This window comes from Schistocerca gregaria, chromosome 6 (genome assembly GCF_023897955.1).
Source record: "Schistocerca gregaria isolate iqSchGreg1 chromosome 6, iqSchGreg1.2, whole genome shotgun sequence".
Lineage (NCBI taxonomy): Eukaryota > Metazoa > Arthropoda > Insecta > Orthoptera > Acrididae > Schistocerca > Schistocerca gregaria.
The window spans coordinates 479,016,029-479,042,592 of record NC_064925.1 but is presented as its reverse complement, the minus strand read 5'-3'; the positions used below and the strand labels follow the sequence as shown (position 1 = coordinate 479,042,592).

The following is a 26,564-nucleotide window of genomic DNA, read 5'->3' as shown; positions in this document are numbered from 1 at the left end:
CTTGCTATCCATGTTTCGAGAGGGTGCGTTTCTGGATGAGGTACCGAATATATTACTTCCCCCTACTTACACCTCCCGAGGGGATCACGAATGTAAAATTAGATAGATTCGAACACGCACGGAGGCTTTCCAGCAGTCGTTCTTCCCGCGAACCATACGCAACTGGAACAGGAAAGGGAAGTAATGACAGAGGCACGTAAAGTGCCCTCCAGAACACACTGTTGTATGGCTTGCGGAGTATAAATGTAGATGTAGATGTAGGCTTTCTGCTAGAAATGAACTTCTTGTGAACAGTCGCTAAATACATTCGAGAAGACCGCTGTTAGATAACTGACATTATAAATATATAAATTCCCATTTCGGCGGAGTCTGTTGCTCTCTTTACGTTTTTACCAGTCGTTCGACGTATGTCCTGGTCTAGATGGCTATATCTCTTGAATTTACTCAGAAATGGAGTCAGTCCGTAGTAAGCCTATAATAAGCTTGAGTCGGCTAAAAGTTAAGTTTCTTTATTTACCAATATCGTAATCATTGTGAAGACTGCTATCCTGTCCTACTAATGCCAGTACCGCGTCGGTAATGACGTCAATGTCGACGAGAAGCTACATTGTTAAAAGGAACAAAAACATATTTCGTCGCAAACATTCCCAAACAAAGAACCCATGAAGGTAGCACGCAAGAGCATCATTTCTGGACCGGAAGAACCACGAGAAAAGGAAAATCAGATTACTGTGCTGTCGGAGAGCCGACAAAAGACGGCGGTTCCTTTGCTCTGGGTATTCCCAACGGACGGCAAACTACTTCGCGAAACCACAGCAGTCGGGCAGTCGCCGTCACGCAGTAATCACGTGTTGCGAGAGGGCTTCGGTGATCCTACGACGGCGACATCAAAGGGTGATTTGAAAAAAAAAAAAACTTAATTTGGTAGTTTCGCTATTACGTATGTGTGTGTGTGTGTTTAATTCTGCTGCCAACGTTCTGACAAACACGAAAAAATTCTCTTACTACACGGCTATTTTAAGAATTTGCTTTTTCCCTGGGTCGATGAAAGATATTAGAGAGTTGGAATAGCGACAGACAGCTGGTAGGGAACGCATTTTGGTTAATTCGCAGCAACAAATTCGAAAATAAGTCGCAGGACTAGTTTCTTTCGTCACTGTACAGCGTGGATAATGTCGCGTTCCACCACTCAGAGGTGAGCTAGTGCTGAAGCGGCTGCCTACAAATGGAGAGGCGACGGGGTCGAATATCCGTCAGACGACAGATTTTGTTCAGTCTTCAGTTTATCCTAGCTTTCACCCCTCACTGGGAACGACACGTGGTTTTGCCTGCGCGTTAAACTGTGGGTCGCCTTTCCGCGGGTGGATACGTAACACGCAGTTCGCCGAAGTGGCGGTTAGCACAGAGACGAGCACCAAGCCATGGAGCCAGGTTCCAGCCAGAGGATTCAGAGATGACGATATCGTGCAGTACCATGGGATAACTAATGCTGCGAATGAAAAGCATCGTTTTACTAGTTAGCTCCAAGCTTAAAAGAGATTCTCAGTGATTACAGAAATTTATAACCGTAACGAAACAAGACAAAAGATGTGTACTCACTGCCGTTAATATCCACCAACGATACCTACAGGGAAGCCCAAAGGAAGGAAGGAATATTAGGATTTAAGATTCCGTCGAGAACGATTGGAGACGGAGTACAAGCTCGGATATAGCAAGGATTGCATAAAATCGGTCTTGTCGTTTTTTGAACGTGACCATCGCTTCATTTACCTCTATCCATTTCCGCAAGATTTTTGAGCGAGGTCCAGGAAGTGCCTAATACAGGAGGGGAAGCCGCTAACAGATCACACAGCGTTAAATATACCGAAACACAGTCTTCAGCAAATAGTGGTATACAGGCCGATTCAGCGAAGTTGTTTACCTCAAACATTTCTGGAAACGTTCAAGATATCTCAGTTCTGTTTTCATCCAGATTAACTGTCACAAAGTCCTCAGTAAATGACGTGTAGCCTCTTTTGATATGCAACCATCATTTGGTGCCACGTCCTCTGCCTTCCTGTTTGAGTGCCGTTCCTAACACATGAAGTCAAGTGTGTTCAGTACAGGTTTAAAGTACACTTCTTTCCACTTTTGAGCTTTTTTAAGCAGATTTCTTTAACTGAGTCAATATGGAGTACCACACCAGCTCCGTCTAAGAACACAAGCTTCTGAAGAAGGTCGCATAGCTCTCATATTCAAAACCGTTACATTCTAAGTTCTAAATATTGTAATTTCTCTGAAACTGACAGTTGAATCTTGAAGACTGAAACGCCATTGTATTCGCTTCTTTTAGAATTACTACACTAGCAGCAGAAAATACTACAGTTATTTTTGAAAAAGCGAAGTTGATACCGATATCTCTGTAATTAATATAGCTATGAAAAAAGACTATACGTCATTTGTGAGGATTTTTCACAGATCGTTTGGCTGGAAACAGAACTATATAAGAATATCTGAGGTGAACAGCTTAGCTAAATCAGTATGTACATATTGGAGAATTAATTCAGCTTGATCACGTCAAAATGGTTCAAATGGCTCTAAGCACTATGAGACTTAACAGCTGAGGTCATCAGTCGCCTAAACTTAGAACTATTTAAACCTAACTAACCTAAGGACATCACACACATCCATTCCCGAGGCAGGATTCGAACCTGCGACCGTAGCAGCGGCGTGGTTCCGGACTGAAGTGCCTAGAACCGCTCGGCCACCGCTGCCGGCTGATCATGTCAGTGAACTTATTTATATCACTCGCCTATTAAAAAGGCTGACCTATTTTAACTAGCGTGGCGTAGAGTCCTAACAGTATTAGTATGTGGAGTGGAAATTATTGTAACTTACTAATCCATTTATGAATTAAAATGAAACATTTGGAAAATTAGTCTCAAATGTGTTAATTACGAGGCCGAATATTGACGTAGGTGCACAGTTTCAGTCAGTTAGTATTTAGAATAATTTAAACGTGTCAGTTAACACAAGGCCGTCCGGTGTGGCCGAGCGGTTCTAGGTGCTACAGTCAGGAGCCGCGCGACCGCTACGGTCGCAGGTTCGAATTCTGCCTCGGGCATGGATGTGTGTGATGTCCTTAGGTTAGTTAGGTTTAAGTAGTTATAAGTTCTAGGAGACTGATGACCTCAGCAGTTAAGTCCCATAGTGCTCAGAGTCATTTGAACCATTTTTTGAATTAACACAATTCTCTATTAGTTGAGTGAAATCTACACTGCGAACACCTCGTGTGTTACATCATTGCAATCTTCATTCGCCTAAAATCCGTTTGTCCTGTTTCAACGAATTACTTGATATTAGTGACGATAGAAAGCTGCCGGGTTTTCCGCCGGGTTGGAGGGTGAACTCGGCGACGATTTGACGAGTGTCACACGAGTATGACACTTGCCGGTGCCTTAACGCTGCCATCCGGCTGGAAATCCGAGACCTTTTCATCAGTAGTGTAGCCGGGGAAGGTGTACTTTCAGATATTTGTGGTGTTTACGTGCCGCTGGGCAGCGAGTTCCCTCCTGTAACTGAACAACCGCCCGAATCTGGATAAGGCGCGTTTTCGTCTGCTGCTAGCTGTACTGGCTGCAGCGTCTTTGGTTGGGCAGGCAGCCGCCTCTGGCAACGAGCGGTTTGGGACCGCAGTAGGTGTGCACGCCTTGTGCGGTGGTCCCACATCGGGCCACCTGCGACGTTCCCAGCCGTGGCCACAGGTGGGGAGACCACACCTGGAGGAGGTGACGAGGCACGCGGTTGCCTTCTGACACACGGGTCCCGCCACCGCTGCGGTCTGCGCCCACTGGTTTTTCCCCACGCTTCTTGGCACCCCACTCAGAAACTACGTGCTTCTGAGACCCTTCGATGTCGTGACAGTCTATAGTGGAGGAAACGTACCTAGCAAGTTTAGAAGAAAGTGAAATTACGATTCACCGCCCCATCGACTAAGGTCATCAGGTACGATGCACGCGCTCGGACTGGGGAAGGGTAGGAAAGCAAGTCAGCCCTGACTTACTTTCTTTCTTTCGCTTGTGCCTTGTTTCCCGCGGATACGCAGGGTCGGCATGGTTAATCGGATGTGGCAACGTTAGTGGAAGGGGTGCCCTTCCTGCCACCACCCCGCCCCCCCTCCCCCCCCCCCCCCCCCCCCCCGGGACGGAATTAGTGTATCCCAACCGTCTGCGACTAGTGTAATCCATGAAATAGTGCGAAAGTGTTCAGATGTCTGCGAGCGTGTAACTGAAGCGGGACATGGGGACCAGCCCGGTATTCGCCTAGTGGGATGTGGAAAACCGCCTAAAAACCACATCCAGGCTGGCCGGCACACCGGCCGTCGTCGTTGATCCGCTGGGCAATTCTCTCCGGGGCCGGCGCTCCTAACCGAGTCCAGGAAGCAGCGCGTTAGCGCTCTCGGCTAATCTGGCAGGTAAGTCAGCCCTGACTTTATCAGGAATCATTTCGGCATTCGCCTTACACGAGTTGGGGAATAAACTGCCGTCCTACAGACTAAGAGTCCAATGATTTGCCACCCTACCGAACGAGGATCAATATTGTTATGAACAGCTCATTTGTTGAAGAGTCATAAACCGGACAAAAAAATTAGTCACCCCAGGAGACATCGCGTGGCCTCAATTCGTTGAGGAAGAGAGCCACTAGCACATCCTGCTGGAGCTACTCACTGATGATTAGTCCCCGTGGAGGTGCCAAGTTGCAGTGATGCTGGTCGCTGAGACTCACCCACTGCTCCAAATAACCCCAGACAACTTCTGTGGCATTAAGATCGGGTGATTTAGGGCAAACTTCCGAGGTGCTGTAGAGTCCTCGAGTGTTGCTCAAAACAGGAACGCACGACTGCAGCCCTATGAACAGGGCTGAGACTGCAGCGTCTCCAGCGTACTCGTCGTGACGATGTAGAAGGAAGGACAACACTTGCTCACCGAGAATGTTGAAATAAACATCCCAATTCCTGTTCAAGGAAACCGCAATGACAGAGCCCAAGCAGTGAAAAAAAAAAGTCGTCTGTGAGTTCGATACGTTGTACCATTTGAGGAAAACAGGCAAAATTGCGTCTTTCCGTATCCCTCCAGTCACTTACTGTCAACTTTGTTTTTCGGCCCATTGAAGACGTACAGCTCTTTGTCTCGCTGTGAACAATGACCTTGTGCGAGATACCAGACTCGGAATGTGCACTGCACACACTTTCCCTCGCAATGTTCCCACGGAAACTGGTCGAGATGGGCCTGCGTTCACTGGAAGCAGCCATTCCTGTTCGGTTTCAGACCGTTTGTCACTGACACTCGTCGGTTAGGACCTGGTTTTACGCTAAGTTACACGGCTGCGAGTGGTACTGGTAGCCACGTTGGACAGTCCGCGCTGATTCACCGACAAATCGGAAACTTCATTCAGACTGTGGTCCTTTCTGGCGTCCCGTCCTCCCACCCTACCGCGCACACGCAACTCCACTGCCGTGCCTTTCACGTCAGAGGTGGTGCGACGCAATACGTACCGCCTGCTAACAGCTACACACCACCTATAGCGTTCCAAAGCGACCAGTCTTATGTTTTAGGTGCATGACTGATACACTCCTGGAAATGGAAAAAAGAACACATTGACACCGGTGTGTCAGACCCACCATACTTGCTCCGGACACTGCGAGAGGGCTGTACAAGCAATGATCACACGCACGGCACAGCGGACACACCAGGAACCGCGGTGTTGGCCGTCGAATGGCGCTAGCTGCGCAGCATTTGTGCACCGCCGCCGTCAGTGTCAGCCAGTTTGCCGTGGCATACGGAGCTCCATCGCAGTCTTTAACACTGGTAGCATGCCGCGACAGCGTGGACGTGAACCGTATGTGCAGTTGACGGACTTTGAGCGAGGGCGTATAGTGGGCATACGGGAGTCCGGGTGGACGTACCGCCGAATTGCTCAACACGTGGGCCGTGAGGTCTCCACAGTACATCGATGTTATCGCCAGTGGTCGGCGGAAGGTGCACGTGCCCGTCGACCTGGGACCGGACCGCAGCGACGCACGGATGCACGCCAAGACCGTAGGATCCTACGCAGTGCCGTAGGGGACCGCACCGCCACTTCCCACCAAATTAGGGACACTGTTGCTCCTGGGGTATCGGCGAGGATCATTCGCAACCGTCTCCATGAAGCTGGGCTACGGTCCCGCACACCGTTAGGCCGTCTTCCGCTCACGCCCCAACATCGTGCAGTCCGCCTCCAGTGGTGTCGCGACAGGCGTGAATGGAGGGACGAATGGAGACGTGCCGTCTTCAGCGATGAGAGTAGCTTCTGCCTTGGTGCCAATGATGGTCGTATGCGTGTTTGGCGTCGTGCAGGTGAGCGCCACAATCAGGACTGCATACGACCGAGGCACACAGGGCCAACACCCGGCATCATGGTGTGGGGAGCGATCTCCTACACTGGCCGTACACCTCTGGTGATCGTCGAGGGGACACTGAATAGTGCATGGTACATACAAACCGTCATCGAACCCATCGTTCTACCATTCCTAGACCGGCAAGGGAACTTGCTGTTCCAACAGGTCAATGCACGTCCGCCTGTATCCCGTGCCACCCAACGTGCTCTAGAAGGTGTAAGTCAACTACCCTGGCCAGCAAGATCTCCGGATCTGTCCCCCATTGAGCATGTTTGGGACTGGATGAAGCGTCGTCTCACGCGGTCTGCATGTCCAGCACGAACGCTGGTCCAACTGAGGCGCCAGGTGGAAATGGCATGGCAAGCTGTTCCACAGGACTACATCCAGCATCTCTACGATCGTCTCCATGGGAGAATAGAAGCCTGCATTGCTGCGAAAGGTGGATACACACTGTACTATTGCCGACATTGTGCATGCTCTGTTGCCTGTGTCTATGTGCCTGTGGTTCTGTCAGTGTGATCATGTGATGTATCTGACCCCAGGAATGTGTCAGTAAAGTTTCCCCTTCCTGGGACAATGAATTCACGGTGTTCTTATTTCAATTTCCAGGAGTGTATTTTGTTCGAAGACCTTATTACGTGCTTGGTAACCGAGGACTATGACTTAGCTTTGTGCGAGTTCACTCGATTCGCAGGTAGGAATTTAATATTCTAGAGTGAAAAAAAAATGCTATCAACAATGTTCAACGGGCAGAAAGATGTTGTCACCATAAGTAACAGATAATGAACTTGGCTGGAGGCATACAGGAATCCTTACTTCAAAATAATTACCTGACATATACATATAAGACGAACGTACTAGAATTTAAAAAGTTCAGACTACACAGATGTATTGTTATGTCGCTCACCTTTTGTAATAGTAAAATAATTGACAAAAGGAAATTCTGCGATTTTTACTTTACAGAAAAGTAAAGAATAACAGTCTGACTCACAGTTCAGTTTCTTTGTACTGGTTGTGATCAATCTCGTTTACAGTAACCGTCATTAGACATAAATTAACTTAACGCAAACCACATAAGAAGCTGATAATCGGAGTAGCTGTGTACTATAATAACAGCTCCGCCAATAGTTGTGATAATCGAAACCGCTCACCGTTAGCAGGAACACAATAAATTGCGATTTAGAATGTTAATATTTACTCTCATGCAAAGAAAAAATCGTTGACTTTCAACGTTAACCAAGACTTTAGCTTCTATTTATTGACGCAGTAACTTGATTTCTCGGCTTCTTAGATAAAAAGATCGATTGCCTACTAAATGCGTCGGATCGTTTCAGTGAATAAGAAGAGTGTGTTCCATGACCTTTTTCATTTGCATAACAACTAAAAGAGCCTCCGCTACACTCAAAACTAGCAGTGCTTTTCAGTCAATGAAACATCTTCAATAACTGAGGACAAAATATTGTATATAAATACTGGGAGATCAAAAAGTCAGTATAAATTTGAAAACTTAATAAACCACGGAATAATGTAGATAGAGAGGTAAAAATTGACACACATGCTCGGAATGACATTGGGTTTTATTAGAACCAAAAAAAAATTGCTAGACGCGTGAAATATCTCTTGTGCGCGTCGTTTGGTGATGATCGTGTGCTCAGCCGCCACTTTCGTCATGCTTGGCCTCCCAGGTCCCCAGATCTCAGTCCGTGCGATTATTGGCTTTGGGGTTACCTGAAGTCGGAAGTGTATCGTGATCGACCGGCATCTCTAGGGATGCTGAAAGACAACATCCGACGCCAATGCCTCACCATAACTTCTGACATGCTTTACAGTGCTGTTCACAACATTATGCCTCAACTACAGCTATTGTTAAGTAATGATGGTGGGCATAATGAGCATTTTCTGTAAAGAACATCATCTTTGCTTTGTCTTACTTTGTTATGCTAATTACTGCTGTTCTGATCAGATGAAGCGCCATCTGTCGGACATTTTGTGAACTTTTGTATTTTTTGGGTTCTAATAAAACACCCTGTCATTCCAAGCATGTGTGTCAATTTGTACCTCTCTATCTACATTATTCCGTGATTTATTCAGTTTTCAAATTTATACTGACTTTTTGATCACCCTGTATAATATAGGCACATCTGAAAAGAAAGCCTTTTCTTCCACTTGGAGTAGATTGACATAAGGGCAGCAGAAGTGAATACGCGACATCAGTAGACTTTACAGGGAAGTCTGCAGTTAAATTGCAAATCTATCTAGAGGACGGAAGCAAGCGATGTTGTTGATGATTCGTCCGCTACATGGGCATGTTAAGGTGGGTGGCCGCTTTACTGCTATTCGAGAGCGATACGGTGTGTGTCGACATTGCTTTTCACCCTCCCCCTGCTCTCGACGTCATCAACAAACATACACCGAGAACTCTGCACGTACTCACCACAGTCATCTTCATAAGACTGTTACAGTGAAGACATCTACACGCAAGCAGATCAGCTGGCGTCATCAAGGAAGGGTGGCAACAGTTGAACAAATAAATAAAAAAGAATACGGTAAGAAAGGGAATGCGTTTAGTTGTCTTAAGCTCATTGCTAACCACCAGATGACACGGAGATGTCACATAGAGCGTGGATATGCGAAGCAATCTGCTGTGGGCTCTGTTAAAATATGTGATGACATCGGCACTGGAATGTAGCAACCGCAATACTGTCTGTAATACGAAAATGTATTTCCGCTTCCGTCGTAAAGGATTTTAATGGACATATGATCGGTCCAGTGCCTTTTGAACCATCGTCAAACTGTTTGTCTGCGAATAGCATGCCAGTGTGAATTGCAGTATCATAAAACTGAATGTCATGTAGTTCACATTAAGGCACTGAAACACTTTATATACTAGTAAAACTCCTGTGCGACCGAGACTGAAATACATTTTTGTGTTAATAAAATACGCAATTACCAGGCACTATTCAAGAAAACCACGGTGAACATGACTTAGAGCGCCTTGTGTGGAAATCAATACAATGAACATACACTCCTGGAAATTGAAATAAGAACACCGTGAATTGATTGTCCCAGGAAGGGGAAACTTTATTGACACATTCCTGGGGTCAGATACATCACATGATCACACTGACAGAACCACAGGCACATAGACACAGGCAACAGAGCATGCACAATGTCGGCAATAGTACAGTGTATATCCACCTTTCGCAGCAATGCAGGCTGCTATTCTCCCATGGAGACGATCGTAGAGGTGCTGGATGTAGTCCTGTGGAACGGCTTGCCATGCCATTTCCACCTGGCGCCTCAGTTGGACCAGCGTTCGTGCTGGACGCTGGACGTGCAGACCGCGTGAGACGACGCTTCATCCAGTCCCAAACATGTTCAATGGGGGGACAGATCCGGAGATCTTGCTGGCCAGGGTAGTTGACTTACACCTTCTAGAGCACGTTGGGTGGCACGGGATACATGCGGACGTGCATTGACCTGTTGGAACAGCAAGTTCCCTTGCCGGTCTAGGAATGGTAGAACAATGGATTCGATGACGGTTTGGATGTACCGTGCACTATGCAGTGTCCGCTCGACGATCACCAGAGGTGTACGGCCAGTGTAGGAGATCGCTCCCCACACCATGATGCCGGGTGTTGGCCCTGTGTGCCTCGGTCGTATGCAGTCCTGATTGTGGCGCTCACCTGCACGGCGCCAAACACGCATACGACCATCATTGGCACCAAGGCAGAAGCGACTCTCATCGCTGAAGACGACACGTCTCCATTCGTCCCTCCATTCACGCCTGTCGCGACACCACTGGAGGCGGGCTGCACGATGTTGGGGCGTGAGCGGAAGACGGCCTAACGGTGTGCGGGACCGTAGCCCAGCCTCATGGAGACGGTTGCGAATGGTCCTCGCCGATACCCCAGGAGCAACAGTGTCCCTAATTTGCTGGGAAGTGGCGGTGCGGTTCCCTACAGCACTGCGTAGGATCCTACGGTCTTGGCGTGCATCCGTGCGTCGCTGCGGTCCGGTCCCAGGTCGACGGGCACGTGCACCTTCCGCCGACCACTGGCGACAACATCGATGTACTGTGGAGACCTCACGCCCCACGTGTTGAGCTATTCGGCGGTACGTCCACCCGGCCTCCCGCATGCCCACTATACGCCCTCGCTCAAAGTCCGTCAACTGCACATACGGTTCACGTCCACGCTGTCGCGGCATGCTACCAGTGTTAAAGACTGCGATGGAGCTCCGTATGCCACGGCAAACTGGCTGACACTGACGGCGGCGGTGCACAAATGCTGCGCAGCTAGCGCCATTCGACGGCCAACACCGCGGTTCCTGGTGTGTCCGCTGTGCCGTGCGTGTGATCATTGCTTGTACAGCCCTCTCGCAGTGTCCGGAGCAAATATGGTGGGTCTGACACACCGGTGTCAATGTGTTCTTTTTTCCATTTCCAGGAGTGTATGTTTAGGTGTAATTGTCTGGAGTGCAGCTCATATAAAGCTGCATCGTGGACGATAAACAGTAGAGATAAGAAGATATTAAAAGTTTTTGGGATGTCGTGCTGCACGAGAATACTGAAAAGTAGAGGCTAGTCCGGATAACTAATGAAGAAGTACTTAATCGACTTGGGGAGAGAATTTTTTGTTTTTGTCATTGATTGAGTAAAAGAAGGGCTGGGTTGATAGAATACAGTGTGAGGCACCAAGAAATAATGGATTTTGTGATTGAGGGGAGTGTGAGGAGTAAAAATTTTAGAGGAAGCTCAAGATTCGAGTACAGAGAACAGATTCAAATAGACGCTGGGTTCACTAGTTAAGCGAAGATGAACAAGCTTGCACAGGATGGAGTAGTACGGGAAGACGCGTAAATAAAGGGTTCGAGGTGAAGGCCATGACAACAGATAATTACAGCTGTTTGTGCGGCGACAAACAGGAGTGTCGAGCTCGGTCTTTCCAGTCGACCCTCGCAATTTCCCGTCATCGTTTTCACGTACAGGCTCACTAAAGCGCGTGCATCATTTTCGGACTATCGGCACTCGTCGGAGTCACCCATCCCCCTTCAGCGCCAGAAAGTCTGGCCAGCCGGCCGCTGTGGCCGAGCGGTTGTAGGCGCTACAGTCTGGAACCGAGCGACCGCTACGGTCGCAGGTTCGAATCCTGCCTCTGGCATGGATGTGTGTCATGTCCTCAGCTTAGTTAGGTTTAAGTAGTTCTAAGTTCTAGGGGACTGATGACCTCAGTAGTTAAGTCCCATAGTGCTCAGAGCCATTTTTGAACCAAAGTCTGGCCAGCCGACTGTCTGTCGGCTTGAGAACGTCAGCTACAGGCTTAGATCTGCCAACTACACCTCATTTGGCGAGAGAAGGTCCCCGAGAGAACTGTCAGCGATGTTAGCGAAGTTCAACCGATAAGCGCCCAACCCTACCGCGGCACTGAAAGCTGTGTCTAGAACCGCGCCATACTCTGGTATTAGCACAGAAACGTAAACAAAATCGTTTTCGTAACTGGCAACTGCGCGGAAGCCGCTTCGAGCCAACTCTCACGGATCTTCTCCGATCGAACAGAAACATAGCTCTTAAAAAAGGATTCCACAGTTTAATGTATCTCTAACGGAAATGAAAGGAAAGGACGGTTTATGTATCTTGTACAAATTTTTTAGACATTCAGTTTTCAAACCTATGGTCATTTCGCACAGAAGCCTCATTCATTGTTTTCATTGTGGTGAAAAACAATTAACGAGTGCCGAACAAAAGGATTCTGTTAACTGAGTGACATTTGGTGACAACACATTTATCGAGGAGCAATGTGTACAGTACCAGAAATGAGGAGAAGCAACAAGAATGGGAGACCCAGAGAGAAATTAACGAATTAAAAAAAAAACGGAAGGCAAGGATGCAGACCAGTTTCCCTACTGTTCAACCTCTATAACGAAGAGCGAGGATGGGAATGAAAGCAAGGTTCAAGAGTGGAATTAAAATTCAACGTGAAAGATTAACTATGACAGGATTCACTGGCGACAGTGGTATCTTCGGTGAAAAGGAGGAAGAACTCCACGACCTGCTGAATCGCGTGAACACGATATGGATTAAGAGTAAGCCAAAAAAGAAGAAAATAATGAAGAGTAGCAGAAATGACATTAGGGATAGCGTCCACAGTTCAAAGTACCGTCAATGCGAACAAGAGGTGACCTAGATGTGTAATCAATGGCACTCCATACCATCACGCCAGGTGATACGCCAGTATGGCGATGACGAATACACCCTTCCAATGTGCGTTCACCGCGATGTCGCCAAACATGGATGCGACCATCATGACGCTGTAAACAGAACCTGGATTCATCCGAAAAAATAACGTTTTGCCATTCGTGCACCCAGGTTCGTACACCATCGCAGGCGATCCTCTTTGCGATGCAGCGTCAAGGGTAACCGCAACCGTGGTCTCCGAGCTGATAGTCAATGCTGCAGCAAACGTCGTCGAACTGTTCGTGGAGATGGTTATTGTCTTGCAAACGTCCCCATCTGTTGACTCAGATCGAGATGTGGCTGCACGATCCGTTACAGCCATGCGGATAAGATGCCTGTCATCTCGACTGCTAGTGATACGAGGCCGTTGGGATCCAGCGTGGCGTTCCGTATTACCCTCCTGAACCCACCGATTCCATATTCTGCTAACAGTCATTGGATCTCGACCAACGCGAGCAGCAATCGCGATAGGCTACAATCCGACCTTTATCAAAGTCGGAAACGTTATGGTACGTATTTCTCCTCCTTACACGAGGCATCACAACAACGTTTCACCGGGCAACGCCAGTCATCTGCTGTTTGTGCATGAGAAACCGGTTGGAAACTCATGTGAGCAAGTTGTAGGTGTCGCCACCGGCGCCAACGATGTGTCAATGCTCTTAAAAGCTAGTAATTTGCATATCACAGGATCTTCTTCCTGTATCTTCGTGGTGCAGCAGTTTTAATGGCCAGTAGTGTAATTCACGTCTGGTGCAAGTACTACAAAAGAGGTTAGGAGAGGAGAGGAATTCGTGGTGGGCAGCAGCAAACGAGACAGAAATCTGGTGACGAAAAAAATGGGTTGGAGATGGGACGGGCTGGGGTCGGGCGCAGATGTTCGTTAACAGCGTGGAGAAAGAGCGCAGCAGGGAAGCGACGCCAAAAGCAGGCGTCGCCGCTTGATTGTAGCGCGCACGGCCAGGGAAAGAGGGCAGAAGCCGACGCAGTGCGCGACCAATCCCGTCATCGATTCCCCTCGACCCCTCGCAGCTGCTGCCCGCCGGCCCCTCACCCAGCTGGTGTCATTTCTCTCTCTCTCCACTCCATTACAATGATAATGCCGAGTCGACTCTGGTTGTCGTCTCCCAAGCATCGGGTCCTGGGCTGTCACTTCGCCTGCTTTGCTGCGTACTTATCCTCGTCTATCTTTCGGCTGCGGTCCATTACGCAGGACGCCGTATTGGCAAACAAATTATGTACTGTGATTCTTGAGTTTCTCCCGGCGTATTTGATAATCAAAATATCCACGGGTGTACTGCCGGTCTACAGTGTCCAACGGGCACTGAACTTTTTAGGCTTGTCTTGACTTCCACTTAGTTTCTTTTTAATGGAGACTACTACGAACAAACTGAGGGAGTCGCAATGGGTGGCCGGCCGCGGTGGTCTCGCGGTTAAGGCGCTCAGTCCGGAACCGCGTGACTGCTACGGTCGCAGGTTCGAATCCTGCTCGGGCATGGATGTGTGTGATGTCCTTAGGTTAGTTAGGTTTAAGTAGCTCTAAATTCTAGGGGACTGGTGACCACAGATGTTAAGTCCCATAGTGCTCAGAGCCATTTGAACCATTTTGAACCATCGCCATGGGTAGCCCACTCTCACTGGTGGTAGCGAATTTGTATATGGAGAACTTCCAGGAGGAAGCCCTGTCGTCATCCGAATGGAAACCTACTTGCTTTTTCCGTTACGTGGACGACACGTTCGTCATGTGGCCACATAATATGGATAATCTCCTTGACTTCCTTACACATCTAAACTCCATACACCCCAACATCAAATTCACTATGGAGACTGAAACGGAGGGTAAATTACCTTTCCTTGACGTCTTGGTCAAGAGAAGGGCTGACGGCACCATTGGTCATGGGGTATATCGGAAGACAACGCACACTGATCTGTATTTGCACGCAGACAGCTGCCACCACCCTTCACAGAGGAATGGGGTAGTTAAAACTCTAGTACATAGGGCGCGCACTATATCTGACGCAGAGGGTCTACCCCAGAAATTGGAACATCTGAGAACTATATTTCGAAAAAATGTGTACTCAGAGTGGCAGATTCAACGTGCTCTTCGCCCAACCACTACAGCACAACCTGTGGAGATGGATGAAATCACGAGGGAGGAGGTAGGCACTGCGTTTATTCCATACACAGGCGCACTCTCGGGGAAAATCGCCCGCATTTTGAAGAAACACCGGGTCGGAACTGTGTTTTGTCCTCCGAATAAAACTCGTGCCCTGGTGGGGAACGCCAAAAATGAGGAAGGCCGGCGTGTACCAGATTCCGTGTCAATGTGGCAAGTCGTATATTGGTCAGACGATGCGTACCGTCGAGGATCGATGCCGTGAACACCAGAGACACACTCGACTGATGTATCCGAGAAAGTCGGCGGTCGCTGAACATTGTTTGTCGGAAAATCACGCTATGGAGTATGAACGTACGAGGATTCTGGTACAGACGTCGTGATACTGGGACAGCGTTGTTAGAGAGGCCATCGAAATTCGCAGCAATGACGACCTCATAAACCGTGACTGTGGCTATAATCTTAGCAAGGCTTGGGAACCAGCGATTGGGTTAATCAAGAGTAAATCGAGCAAACGTATAGTTGTGACGACCACGGCGGACAGAGCCATCACTCCGACGTCATCTCAGACACCTTCGAAATGTGTTCCACCGCACGACGGTGGCGATGGGCGCGGACAGCGGAGGGAGCGCGCCGTGGGCGGAGGGTATTTAAATCAGCCGCCGCCGCGACAGAACCCAGTCCCATCTGAGCAGCCATAGCGTACGGATCTCCGTGCCGGTACGTTCACAGGTGCTCAGTCCGTCAGTTCACCTGATGATGGCGACATGTATGATGGCCGAAATATTGTGCCCGTTGGACACTGTACACCGGCAGTACACCTGTGGATATTTTGATTAAATTATGTACTGACCCTCTTGCCCCATCAGCCGTTCGTTGTTGGACGCAACGAAAATCAAATTTATAGACTACAGAACATGTTACGTGAAGGAAAAGCCGCTAACAATTACGAGGGGCGTTAGAAAAGTCCGTGCAAAGTCTAAGAGATGGCACCACCGGCGCGTATCGAGGCCATGTTTAGTTAGTAGTATCTTTGGGAAGAACTCACACCATGTTTCAGCCATATTGGTCTATTTCTTTGTGTTTGGCATTCCTGTGAATCAAGGAAATCGAGTGATTGTCAAAAAATGGACGAAATAGAATTTCCTGTGGTAATTGAAAGTCAAAACGCCTCAGGAGACTAAAGAGAAGCTTGCTAAACATTACGGTGACTTCGATTAGAACATTTTATACGTGGTTTCAAAATTTTCGGAGTGGCCATATGGGCACAAGTGATGCCGAACGTCCTGGACGCCCTGTGTAGGTTACGACTCCATAAATCATTGATAAAATTCATGGTATGGCGATAGGTGACAGAAGAGTTAAGGTGAGTGAGATTGCTAGCGCTGTGGGCATCTCGAATGAACGGGTACATAATATTTTGCACAAACATTTGGACATGAGAAAGCTATCCGCAAGATGGGTACCGCCATTGCTCACACTTGACCAAAAACGGAATCGTGTGAATTGTTGAAAGGATGGTTTGCAGCTGTTCAGGAAGAATCCGCATGACTTTAAGCGTCTTTTCGTTCAAATGATGCAAATGGCTCTGCTCACTACGGTACTTAACATCTGTGGTCATCAGTCCCCTAGAACTTAGAACTACTTAAACCTAACTAACCTAAAGGCATCACACACATCCATGCCCGAGACAGGATTCGAACCTGCGACCGGAGCCGTCACGCTGTTCCAGACTGAAGCGCCTAGACCGCACGGCCACACCGGCCGGCGATCGCACGTTCGATATGTATCATTAAGAACTATGAGCAGTTGTTTATCTTCGCTACTGTGAAACACGTCTCTTCTACTGTGAGCTCTTTGCTATTAAGCCCTCCGTATAGAATGCAGTAAAGAAAATAGAACATGTTACTTGGTACTTCTGAACAACAGAGCTTCGCTTGCTTTAACACACGACATACATTTGCGAGTCATCACTAAGCGAGGTGCTCAATACGGTGTCGACTGGAGAAGACTACTGAATAGCTGTGCAGATGGTTGCCTGCGTTTAGGATACGTTTCAGCGATCAGGACACTCGCTCGACAGTTGCTTCCATCCACCAAATCGTAACAGAAAAACGTGTGTACCATTTCCAGTGTGGAATAATAGATTTACATCGTGCTGGTAAGTGCAAAGATAAAACTACATTCGAAAAGCATTTAACAAACACAAATTGGTTCCATTAGAACTAATGTATGCACTTCACTTACCCAGAACGTTAAACAGTTCACAGTAACAACAGTAGCAGGTGTTTACTGCATGTCGCATTCATGGACAATTACTCAGGAATGTGTGCTCATTTGTTTGCTACATTCTGTAGGTCACCGAGCGAGGTGGCACCGTTGCTAGCACAATGGATGCGTATTCGGGAGGAGGACGGTTCAATGCGGCATCAGGTCATCCATTCTGAGATTTCCCTAAATCCCTCCTGGCAAATGCCCAAATGGTTCCTTTGAAAGGGGGCACGGCAGACTTCCTTCCCCATCCTTCCCTACACCGATGAGATCGATGACCTCGCTGTGTGGTCTCCTCCCCCAAACAACCCAACACAACCATCTGTAGGTCGTTCGTAATAGCAAAGACCTTGTAGTAGAAGAGATGTGTTTCACAGTAGTGAAGACAAACAAGCGCTCATAGCTCTTAGAGTACGCATTTTAAAGCCCATGTTTACTCGATATTTTTGTCTTGTTTTGGTCCATACATTCACCGGTAATTTCCAAGAATGAGTGCCTATAGAAATCGCAGGGTCCAAATGATACATATAGAACGTGCGATCGCCGGCCGGTGTGGCCGTGCGGTCTAGGCGCTTCAGTCTGGAACCGCGTGACCGCTCCGGTCGCAGGTTCGAATTCTGTCTCGGGCATGGATGTGTGTGATGCCTTTAGGTTAGTTAGGTTTAAGTAGTTCTAAGTTCTAGGGGACTGATGACCACAGATGTTAAGTACCATAGTGCGCAGAGCCATTTTTTCTTTTTTTTTTTTTTTTTTTGAACGTGCGATCGTAAATCGATCATGCGACTCTGGTGACGGGCGTTATGAGTATGTTTACAGTGGTCGCTACAGCAACGACAAAAAATGGTTCAAATGGCTCTGAGCACTATGGGACTTAACATCTATGGTCATCAGTCCCCTAGAACTTAGAACTACTTAAACCTAACTAACCTAAGGACATCACACAACACCCAGTCATCACGAGGCAGATAAAATCCCTGACCCCGCCGGGAATCGAAACCGGGAACCCGGGCGCGGGAAGCGAAAACGCTAACGCACGACCACGAGCTGCGGACTAAGAATGATTATCAATATAAAATAAGTGAAATCAGAGCTCGAATAGAAAGGTTTAGGTGTTCGCTTTTCCCGCGCGCTGTTCGGGAGTGGAATAGTAGAGAGATTGTATGATTGTGGTTCGATGAACCCTCTGCCAAGCACTTAAATGTGAATTGCATAGTAATCATGTAGATGTAGAACACGCTGTTTTTTTCTTCCGACTTTCCGCTTCCCCTCCTTTGTCTAGTACTGGAGTGCCATCCGAGCTCTCGATAGCCGCACATCTGCCTCTCTTGTCTCCTTAATTTTGCTGCATGCAGCGCGCCGCTCGCAGCTACTGCCTCGGCGCTGTGTGTGACGGCCGTGTCGTTGTGTGCGCAGCGGCGGACCCGTACCAGGTGCTGAACGCGGCGGGGTCGCGGCTTCTGGCGCAGGGCTCCGGCCAGATCCAGCTGTGGCAGTTCCTGCTGGAGCTGCTCGCCGACTCCAGCAACGCCGCCTGCATCGCCTGGGAGGGCAGCAACGGCGAGTTCAAGCTCACCGACCCCGACGAGGTGGCGCGCCGCTGGGGCGAGCGCAAGAGCAAACCCAACATGAACTACGACAAGCTCAGCCGCGCGCTCAGGTCAGTCTCCCGCACGCCCGGCCTCTAGAGGAGCACGTGTCGCAGGCGCACCGTTTCCCCACTAGGGGGCCACGAAAGTTTTGACGTTAGTGGAAGGTGTCCAAACTGCCGTCTGATGAATACTGCTTTAAAAACGTTGCTGGAAATGCCGTCCGTTTACATTAATGCACTACTGGCATCAGCGTGCTAATGATTGTCTAAAGCCCTAAAAAAATTGTTCAAATGGTTCTGAGCACTATGAAACTTAACATCTGAGGTCATCAGTCGCCTAGATCTTAGAACTACTTAAACTGCAAGATGGCAAGAACTATACCCCTGACATGAAGTCATTAAGGGTCACCGAACTCACGTTGAGCGAACAGTAGGGCTGAACAAAAATGACTGACAAGGCACAATGCATCTTGTAGAGGGTATAGTATGGACGTATTGGAATAATTAATGTTGGGTGATGGTTTTAAAGTAATTCACACGACATGAAAACTTCGTGGAAATGCGTCGATGCACTAGAGGCTAGTTCATCCCTGGGAAGTATGCAGAGTTGACCACGGCGTGCGGCTGGGGAGCAGCGGAGGGAAGTGACAATAGGCAGATTAGAGTGGCTCAAACTCCTGAGAAAGCGGTAACGGGGCGCGGCCTCCAGCTGCCTTAAGATGAGTGACAGTGAGTGGGTGGTTGACCCCATGCTAGTGTACCGGGAAGCAGGCGGAGAACTTGTACGCCTGTCGATAAATGTCCGTCGTCCCGTTTTCAGTTAAACGTGCGAGAAAGCCGCACAAAGCTACGGTGGAGCAGTCAACAGAGACTGAATTCACGGTCCGCAGAGTCTGAAGTAAATCAGGAGAAGAGCGACAGAATGAAATACCCCAGCCTCTGATGGGAGCATAGGACCAAGGAATTTGAAGTACTCTCCTGGGAGTCAGAATTCCGGAAAAATTGGTGTTTTGTGCACACCTTGATGGGTGGCCTGGGAGGAGCTAAATAGCAGAAGTTGAGAGGAAGGGAAATTTTGTGGGAATTTGTTCACTTCCCACAGCAGGCATTGGTCGGCACTGGGAAGCGATGCATAATTAACGCTACTTGCGCTGCAATTGGCGTAAGTGATTTTGCTGGAGGGGAAATGCAGGCGAAGAGCAGACTGGGAGAAGTCCTCATAGAGGTCTTCCGTTCCCAGCATGCCTAGAGTGCAGACGTAGCGTTCTTTACTCAGCTTGCCTGAGAGAGAGAGAGAGCATCTCTGCAAACGAAACGATTGAGCTTGGAGATAGAAAGTTTTTGTTCAGCTATGTACTGAGCAAGATAGCTCAAAGTGAATACTCGAGCACAGCCTTGCAGCACCATGAGGTCGGCCGACGTCCGCATAACGACGACGCGCCGCCACACTTTATTCAGTGATATTGCCCCCGCTTCAGCCACTGATTAATTTGTTGGATCACGTCGGCAAAATTTCCACGAGGGTTTCATGGGCCATGTATCGCACTTCACATTACGCCTGGGTCAGTAGATAGGACTTACTTTTGATTTATCGCGCTTTACTCCACGCAAACTCAATTTATTACCACTGCCTGTTAGGACATGTAATGTGATGATTGAAGGTCGTAAGTTAAAATAAACTTGTGCTAATCGACTGCATCTGTTTTCAATCAAGTAGTTGAAATTAATTTTATGTTCAACATTTGCATCTGGTGTTCAATAGCTGATATAAAATCAACGTGCAACCATTTTTAATTAAAAGGGATCAATTCTGAATCAATTAATGTCAGCACTGCCACCGCAGTTCAATCAGGAGTTACAGGGCCTTATTACTTTCTTTGCGTTATCCGACATTGCGGCAGTTTTGCACTCTCTGTTGATCTGTTAAGTCAATTACCTGGGGTGAACACACGCCAAAACCAGATAAGTGACGGGTGGGGTGTTACAAAACTAACCTAAGGACATCACACACATCCATGCCCGAGGCAGGATTCGAACCTGCGACCGTAGTGGTCGCGCGATCCAGACTAGAACCGCTCGTCCACAGCGGCCGGCAAGCCCTAAAACATAGGACATTTCACGAATGATGGCTGCAGCTTCAATCAAACGGGCAACCAGATCTTTTGGAGTGTCTGACCGTGTCTCGTACACCAAACGCTTCATTTCCCTCTACAAAAAGGAGTCCTCGGGAGTGAGGTCGGGACGATGTCGTGGCCACGGTACTGGTCCACCCCTCCAAATACAGCAGTAGGGCTATGTTCAGCGACATCAACGGCAAAGCGTAGTGGAACCCCGTCGTGCTGGAACCGTGATCGTTGCTTCACCGCTAGGGCAACGTTCTGCGTTTCTCACAGCGCTTCAGAGAAGTAAACACGGTAATTTCCTCCACCGAGATTGTTAGACAGAAGATACCGCCCAATCACTTGATCGTGAAAAATACCATACCACACATCTGTAGTCCAACTCCTAGATATATGTATTGCGGCTGTCGAACATTTCTTCGTTTCTGAACGCAGCGTCAACAGTAACAAAAAACACATTTGCGAGTCCAGGATGTTTACACAAAAGTGTTCAAATGTATGTGAAATCGCCGGCCGGTGTGGCGGTGCGGTTCTAAGCGCTATAGTCTGAAACCGCGCGACCGCTACGGTCGCAGGTTCGAATCCTGCCTCGGGCATGGATGTGTGTGATGTCCTTAGGTCAGTTAGGTTTAAGTAGTTCTAAGTTCCAGGGGACTGATGACCTCAGAAGTTAAGTCTCATAGTGCTCAGAGCCATTTGAACCATTTTGTGTGAAATCGTATGGGACTTAACTGCTAAGGTCATCAGTCCGTAGGCCTACACACTACTTAACCTAAATTACTCTAAGGACAAACACACACACCCATGCCCGAGGGAGGACTCGAACCTCCGCCGGGACCAGCCGCACAGTCCACGACTGCAGCGCCATAGACCGCTCGGCTAATCCCGCGAGGCTAGGATGTTTACAGTTTGGTGTAGATACCATTGGTAGAATCCCAATGAATGGGGAAAAATCGAACTGATGCTTGCCCGTCTCGTACAGGACTTCCCACACATTGCGGTTGGAGGTATTTAGTTCCTGGGCTGTGCACGGTATCCTGGTGCTGTGATCGTTCTCAGTTCACTGTAACACAGCTTCCTGAAACGGAACAGTTCGCACACTGAGAGGACTACCAGTTTCCGTCGGCCTCGCCTAAACCACTGTTCTACGAAGACGGCCACCAAGTCTTTAAAATGTGACGCCACTTGGTACCCTCCTCCGTGGAAATCGTTGAGCATAAAGGTGCCTTTCTTGCCCCCGCATAAAGCATATGCTTGTCAGCTAACTCAGTTACGGTATAATCAGTCATGAGGATCTTGCAAACATGACTGGAAACTTCCAAGCTATCGCAGCATAACATAAAGAATAATGTCACTATTTATCCACGGACGTGAGCATTGCTAACAGTAACGAAAACTTACCGTTCCTAGCAGTCATATAAGATTCCAGAGTCAACATGTTGCCTAAGAGTCGGAGAAAATAAATTTTAAAAAGCAGATAAAAATTCGCTAGACGCCTTTCTAAGAGACAAATTCCGTTCCTCCCGATGGCACAGTAGATCAGTTGTAGTTTTAATCCAAAGAAATAGCACTGACGACAATCGAGAGATATATACCACATAAATTAATAAGTGATGGTACCGACACGCCCATGGTACACTTAACAGGTCAGAACACTGTTACAGACGCAACGAAAAAAGCATGCCATATTTACAAGAACACAAATCCCCAAGATTGACGAAGTTTTGCAGAAGCTCGAAATTTAGCGCAAACTTCAATGTGACATGTTTTTAATAGTTTCCACAACGAAACTCTGTCACAAAATTGTCAGAAAGCTCAAAGAGATTCTGCTAAAAAGTACACCAGCGACAAGACACAATCAATATTTTCACTGCGCTATAGCAACGGAGGAGTCATTGATGACAGTGGCACTAAAGCAGAATTTCAGAACACGGTTTTACGAAACTATTTGACCAAACTAGAGGAAATAAACATTCCAGAATTCGAATCTAGAACAATTTCCAGCGTAAGTAACTTAGAAGTAGATATCTACGGTGAAACTAAGCAACTTAAATCACTTAATAAAGGCAAGGCCTTCGGTCAAAATTGTATACCAATCAATTGTACAACTTTCAAGAGTCTACTGATGTGATTCAATAGCTCCATACTTAGGAATCACCTACAACCGCTCGCTTGTAGAAAGATCTGTACCTAAAGACTGGAAAGCTGCACAAATCACACCAATAGCCAAAAAAGTAAATAGAATTCATCCGCTAAATTACATACCCATATCACTAACGTTGATTAGGAGTAGAATTTTGGAGCATATACTCTATACGAACATTATAATTTCGTATAAGAAAATGCTCAATTGACACATAGTCAACATGGATATAGAAAACATCATTCTTGTGAAACACGTTTACTTCTTTATTTCTACGAAGTGTTGACTGCTATTGACAAGGGATTTAAAATTAATTCCGTACTTCTGGATTTCCAGAAGACTTTCGACAACGTACCTCACAAGTGACCTTTAATCAAATTGCGTGCTTATGGAATATCGTCTCAATTATGCGACTGGTTTCATTACTTCCTTTCAGAGAAGTCAGAGTTCGTTGTAACTGACGGAAAGTCATTGAGTAAAGCAGAAGTGAATTGTGGCGTTCCCCAAGGTAGTGTTATAGGCCCTCTGCTGTTCCTTATCTATATAAACGATTTAGGTGACATTCTGAGCAGCCGTCTTACGTTGTTTGCAGATGACGCTGTCGTTTACCGCCTAGTAAAGTCATCAGATCAAAACCAATTGCAAGATAATATTTCCGTATGGTGCGAAAATTGCCACTTGACCTTTAAATTGTGAAACGTGTGAGGTCATCTACCTAAGTGCTAAAAAGAATTCTTTAAACTTCGGTTACACGATAATTAGTTTAATCTAAAGGCTGTAAATTCAACTAAATAACTAGGAATTACAGTGGTGAAGAACTTACATTGAAAGAAACCTAGAAAATGTTGTGGGGAAGGCGAACCAAAGACTGCGTTTTATTGGCAGAACTCTTAGAAGATGCAACAGATCTACCAAAGAGACTGCCTACACTACCCTCGTCCGTCCTCTTTTGGGGTACTGCTGCACAGTGTGGAGTTCTTACCAGATAGAGTTAACAGAGTACACTGAGAAAGTTCAAAGAAGGGCAGCACGTTTTGTATTATGGAGACGTATGGGAGAGAGCGCCATGGATATGATACAGGATTTCAGGTGGACTTCATTAAAATAATGGCGTTTCTTGCTGCGGCGGGTTCTTCTCAGGAAATTTCAGTCGTCAGATTTCTCCGCCGAATGCGAAATTATTTTGTTGACGCCGACCTACATAGGGCAAAACGATCATCATAATAAATTAAGGGAAATCAGATCTCTCACGGAAACACATAGGCATTCGTGTATTTGGCGCTCTGCTCGAGCGTGGAATTATAGAGAATTATTGTGAAGGTTACGTGCCAGGCACGTAATTACGAATTGCAGAGTAATCATGTAGATGTAGAGATGAACAATAGTCTGAGGGAAGTCCAGCGTCAAACCCTTGATGGTCCCTAGCGGGGAAACGTTAGACCCGTGACCTTCTGTGGATTTCATGTTTGTTTGTAACTCCTCTAATAACTCTACAAATTTTTCTGCGATTTTTTTTCGCCCTATGTATTCTGTCATCAAGCTGAAAAGAGAAAAAGCGAGTCCCCAGACTTTGCCATTAACCTGTCACGAGGTTGTTTCACACGATCATACTGATCCTTACTCTGTGCGCCTTTTAAATCAGTGGCACCCCAGTGCACAGAAACGCCCGGGAAAGGTTTATTCACTTGTATTGTTTTAACAAATCATTAGATCTTTGCCAAATAATTCCTCACTCACGATTCTTATGAACTTGCTTGCGTTAGTCATCAGCCGCGAACAGGGTGCGTGCTCCTGTAGTCTTTCGATTCGTTATCCTTCAGACATTGGATGACCAATACAAAAGCAGAGTTTTACAGGTGAGTGATTTTAAAATCATTTGCACTCGCTTTTAGCTTTTCGAGCTGCGATACTTGGCTTGTCAATAGCCTCTCGCCAACTCAAATATTCAGTGTATTTTTTGCAGGAACTACCACAAAGCTCGAAAAATTTCACAAAAATCGTATTTCAGGATCACCAAGAGCTTCTGATGAAAACAATCCTTATATACATAGGTTTTAACCAGACATTAAATTATTTATTGCACCTTGTGGGGAAACGTTGGTACTTTAAGTAGGCTGTTTAGGTTTTTTTATTGGTAACGCAGCCGCCACGTAGCGGTCTGTATGAAAATCACTGGCTGTGCCGTGTGCAGTCTGTGGCTGGTTTGCATTGTTGTCTGCCATTGTAGTGTTGGGCAGCGGCAGCTGGATGCTAACAGCGCGTAGCGTTGCCGCAGTTGGAGGTGAGCCGCCAGCAGTGGTGGACGTGGGGAGAGAGATGGCGGAGTTTTGAAATTTGTAAGAATTGATGTCAGGAACTGATATATATATATTATGACTATTAAGGTAAATACATTGTTGGTTCTCTATTAAAATCTTTCATTTGCTAACTGTTTGCAAGATGTTGTGTATAAATACAGCAAGCTGCGTTTGACAGCAGTGATTTCCCTGAAGCCTCGATCTGATTTTAACCAAATATATAAAATATAATACCTCAAAAAACACTATAGTTGGTTGGCACTTTCTTCCGCAACCCTTCCAGTCAGAAGGCAGGAAGATTAGGGTTTAATGTCCCATCGACAGAGAGTCATTAGGTTCAAATGGCTCTGAGCACTATGGAACTTAACATCTGACGTCATCAGTATCCTAGAACTTAGAACTACTTAAACCTAACTAACCTAAGGACATCACACACATCCATGCCCGAGGCAGGATTCGAACCTGCGACCGTAGCAGTCGCGCGGTTCCGGACGGCAGCGCCTAGAACCGCGTGGCCACGGAGGTCGGCGGGGTCATTAGGAACAGAGAACAAATTCAGATTGTTTTTAAGGACGGGAAAGGAAATCGGCCTTGCCTTTTTCAAAGGAACCATCCCGACATTTATCTGGAGCGATTTAGGGAAATCACTGAGAACCTAAATCAGGTTGTTCGGACAGGGATTTCAACCGTCGTCCTCTCGAATGTTAGTCCATCGCGCCACCTCGGTCGGTCCTTTCAATTGGACGTAGCTGTGTTTTGGAGGAAGAGCGAATGGACTAAACTGGCGTGCCACGTGACTGAGACCTCGGAGGTCAGAGGTTGTACCGGACCGTCGGTTGCCTCGGAAGTGCTCCGCAGGTTTCGCCTACATTACGGAGGCTGCCGCATATGACGGGCGCGCTTGCGCCTGCGCGGCAGGCAGCCTGTAGTGCGCGCACGTGAGGTGGGTTGGCCCCCCTCTGCGCAGGCGCGAAAGCGCAGCGATGGCGGCTCGCCCCCTTCTTCTTGGGCATCTTCAAAGCGAAAACTTTTCTTACCCCTTCACGGCATGTACTGAGCAAGGCTAAACAGCTGGAAAAAAGTGTTAGGTACGAGGATCTTCAGATAAAATACTTCGAAACCCCAACAGAGGTCTATATCGCCTAAGATTAAGCGGTCATTAACAAAAATATCTTTAATGGGGGCTTCAGATGCAACAGGTACAGCGCAACAGTTCCGCACAGCCACCTAGTGAACAAAATAGTAGTGTACGGAATACCAGACCAACGCTGTTACTGGACTGAAGAGTTTCTAGCAAGCAGAACGCGGCAGGTCGTTCTGAACGGAGAGAAGTCTCCAGACGTAAAAGTATCTTCAGGCGCAAAGCAAGGGAGTGTTATAGG

General features: G+C 47.4%; 1 protein-coding gene across 1 annotated transcript in view; it reads left to right on the top strand.

The window, feature by feature from the left end:
- LOC126278673 (DNA-binding protein D-ETS-6-like) overlaps positions 1-26,564 on the top strand; it is a 308,630-nt gene that overhangs the window by 230,034 nt on the left and 52,032 nt on the right. Inside the window, exon 3 of the mRNA XM_049978911.1 lies at positions 18,448-18,691. Within this exon, the coding sequence (XP_049834868.1) occupies positions 18,448-18,691 (244 nt within the window). The remainder of the gene's footprint in view (positions 1-18,447; positions 18,692-26,564) is intronic.